Source organism: Frankliniella occidentalis, unplaced genomic scaffold, assembly GCF_000697945.3.
Source record: "Frankliniella occidentalis isolate FOCC.00 unplaced genomic scaffold, Focc_3.1 Scaffold6090, whole genome shotgun sequence".
Lineage (NCBI taxonomy): Eukaryota > Metazoa > Arthropoda > Insecta > Thysanoptera > Thripidae > Frankliniella > Frankliniella occidentalis.
The window spans coordinates 1-2,763 of record NW_026273125.1 but is presented as its reverse complement, the minus strand read 5'-3'; the positions used below and the strand labels follow the sequence as shown (position 1 = coordinate 2,763).

General features: G+C 56.2%; 1 protein-coding gene across 1 annotated transcript; it reads left to right on the top strand.

The window, feature by feature from the left end:
• Positions 1 to 335: 335 nt before the first annotated feature.
• Positions 336 to 2,757, top strand: LOC113212386 (peroxisomal N(1)-acetyl-spermine/spermidine oxidase-like; the record flags this gene model as incomplete). Its single annotated transcript, XM_052277216.1, is given in 5 exon segments — positions 336 to 552; positions 638 to 1,099; positions 1,173 to 1,640; positions 2,143 to 2,240; positions 2,334 to 2,757. Coding segments are annotated over 5 exon segments (1,300 nt in total), but the record flags the coding sequence as incomplete, so codon positions are not given.
• Positions 2,758 to 2,763: the final 6 nt, after the last annotated feature.

Genomic DNA, 2,763 nt, shown 5'->3' with positions numbered 1-2,763 from the left:
GGCGGGTGGGGCGGGCGGCCGATAGCTTGGCCGTCATTCATTTAGACGACAATAACGGACGGACCGCGCGGAGCTCTGCTGTAATAGATTATTTGTTATTATCACTTGCTGTGCATAGTGCATAGCGCAGCCCGGCGGCGCAAGCCAGTGTGATAACATGAATTATTTCAAGTTTTAAAAAAACCTGTTCAACTTTTTCAACCTTTTACCAACTTTCACAACTTTTCCAACTGTCTCAGCTTTTTCAACTGTTTCCGCTCTTTTCAAAATTTTCGACTTTTTCAACTCGTTCAACTTTTTAAATTCTTAAACTTTGTTCAATGTTTGATTTGAAGGTTCACCCAGCGCCTGCTGACCCTGGAGCGCCGGCCGCCGGCCGAGCTGGTGGACCGCTTCCTGGGCTGGTTCGAGAAGTACACGGGCTTCTACGACGGCTCGGACACGTGGTTCAACACCTCGGGCCGCGGCCTGACGCAGTACAAGGAGTGCGAGGGCGACCTCGCGATGGTCTGGAAGCGCAACGGCTACCGCTCGGTGTTTGACCTGCTCACCGTACGTCCCCTCTTCTCTCTGTCTCTTTCTCTCCACCGTTCGCGCGCGCACTCACGCTGTCTCTCTATCTCTCTCGCTCTCACAGAAGCGCTACCCGCACCCGGACCAGGAGCTCCCGGTTCGCCGGCGAGTGCTGCTCAACAGCGAGGTCAGCGCCATCCGCTGGGCGGACCGCGTCTACGGGTCCCAGCGCCTGGGCGCCGGCGAGGACGTCCTGGACACCGTCGAGAACAACGACGTGCACCACTCCACCCAGCAGCACAACGAGGTGACGGAGACCGCGGACGCCGCCGACCCGTACACGGCGACCGAGGACGCGACCGAGGCCGGCGCCGTCACCGAGACCGCGACCCAGGCGGCAGCCGAGGAGGCGCCCCAGTCGGACCAGGGCAGGACGGCCAACCCGCCGGTGGTGGTGGAGCTCTCCAACGGCGGCCGGCACACGGCTGACATCGTGCTGGTGACCGTGTCCCTCGGCGTGCTCAAGCACTCCGCCGACGCCCTGTTCGACCCGCAGCTGCCAGCGCGCAAGATGAACGCCGTGAGGGTGAGTCCCTCCCCTCCCCCTCCCCTCTCCTCTCACGCCACCACTGACGTTGTTGCTTGCTCTTTGTCGACAGAACCTGGGCTTCGGCCAGGTGAACAAGCTGTTCATGTACTTCTCGGAGCCGTGGTGGCCGAGCGGCCTGAGCGGCTACAGCGTGCTGGTGACCGGCGAGGACCTGGAGGAGTTCAAGCGCAAGTACCCGCAGTACGGCGCCCAGGGCCACTGGGTGCACGGGCTGTCGGGCTTCTACATCGACCAGCACAAGCCCAACGTCGTGCTCATGGACTGGATCGTCGGCGAGCCGGCGCGGGTCATGGAGGCCTACTCGGACTACCAGATCATGATGGGCTGCAAGAAGTGGCTCGACATGTTCCTCGGCCACAACTACAGCATCCCGCTGCCCGTCGGCTTCACGCGCTCCAAGTGGTGGAGCAACCCCCACTTCCGGGGCTCGTACAGCTACCGCTCGCTGGACTCGGACCGCGCCGACGCGTGGGCCGCCCACCTCGCCGAGCCCATCCTGGACATGCAGGGAGAGCCGGTGAGACTCGCAGGGGGGGGGGGGGTCCATAATCCACGGCGACTGTATGGAGAGGGGTACTTTTCCCACACGGTTCCCTTGAAAGTGTTCAGACAGATCAGCAAGGGATCACTCCAATACTACGTGACTTTTGAGAGGGGTACAAATATTATGGGGTCGTAAAAGGATCAGTTACATCATTGTTGTCCATAGAGACTCCATGATATTTGTACCCTGGGCCACAAAATATGATGGGGTCCTATGGGCGTCAGTGATGGGCCTGATCCTTCTGGGACCCCGTAATATTTGTACCCCCTTAAAGTCACGTAGTATTGGAACGACCCCTAATGATTGATACAGCGATTTGTACCCAAACCATACATCACTAAAACATGCTACAGTGATACTCTGACGGCCGCGGGAAAACTACCCCTTCGCCTGTGGAGAGAGCCCCAATTTGCCCCAATGGGAATGGGAACGGCAGGCGCTCTGAACTGTTCTGAACTGGTCTTTGTGGTTGCAGGCCGTCCTCTTTGCCGGAGAGGCGACGCATGATCACTACTACTCCACGGTCCACGGTGCCATCGAGAGCGGGTGGAGAGAGGCTGACCGCATCTTAAAGTGAGATCCTGAGCACCATCTGGCCAGAGCATCCCCTGTACAGCCGGACCGTCCGCGGTGTAACAAATAACGATGTGTAACGATGTGTTTCAGGTCCCAGGGAAGGTATAGGACACCCTACGCCGAGGAAAGAAATCGACAACGTTGATAGTTTTCATTTGATAGAAGAGGAAAGTGTGTGTCAACAACTGTGACTTACAGACAACATTATGAACTAAGACAATTCATTAATCGTGGAACTGATCTTCTCATCAAGAACCTCATGTCAACTAGTTCTGCATAGGTAGACTGATAGGGAAGGTACCATGGAGTGGATGTGCACTTTATTCATCAATCTCTGAAGACGAATTTTAACGATTCCATTGAAATCTAGTCCTTCACTTCTCAAGCAGGACTTGGGAAAATTCAAACTGTCGTTATCATCTCCATCTTAGGAGGGATAGGCCAAGCAGCAAAGGCATTCCCGATATGCCATATGGTGGTCAGTAAATTATTTATCATTATGTAAATGAAAAGGTGAGGT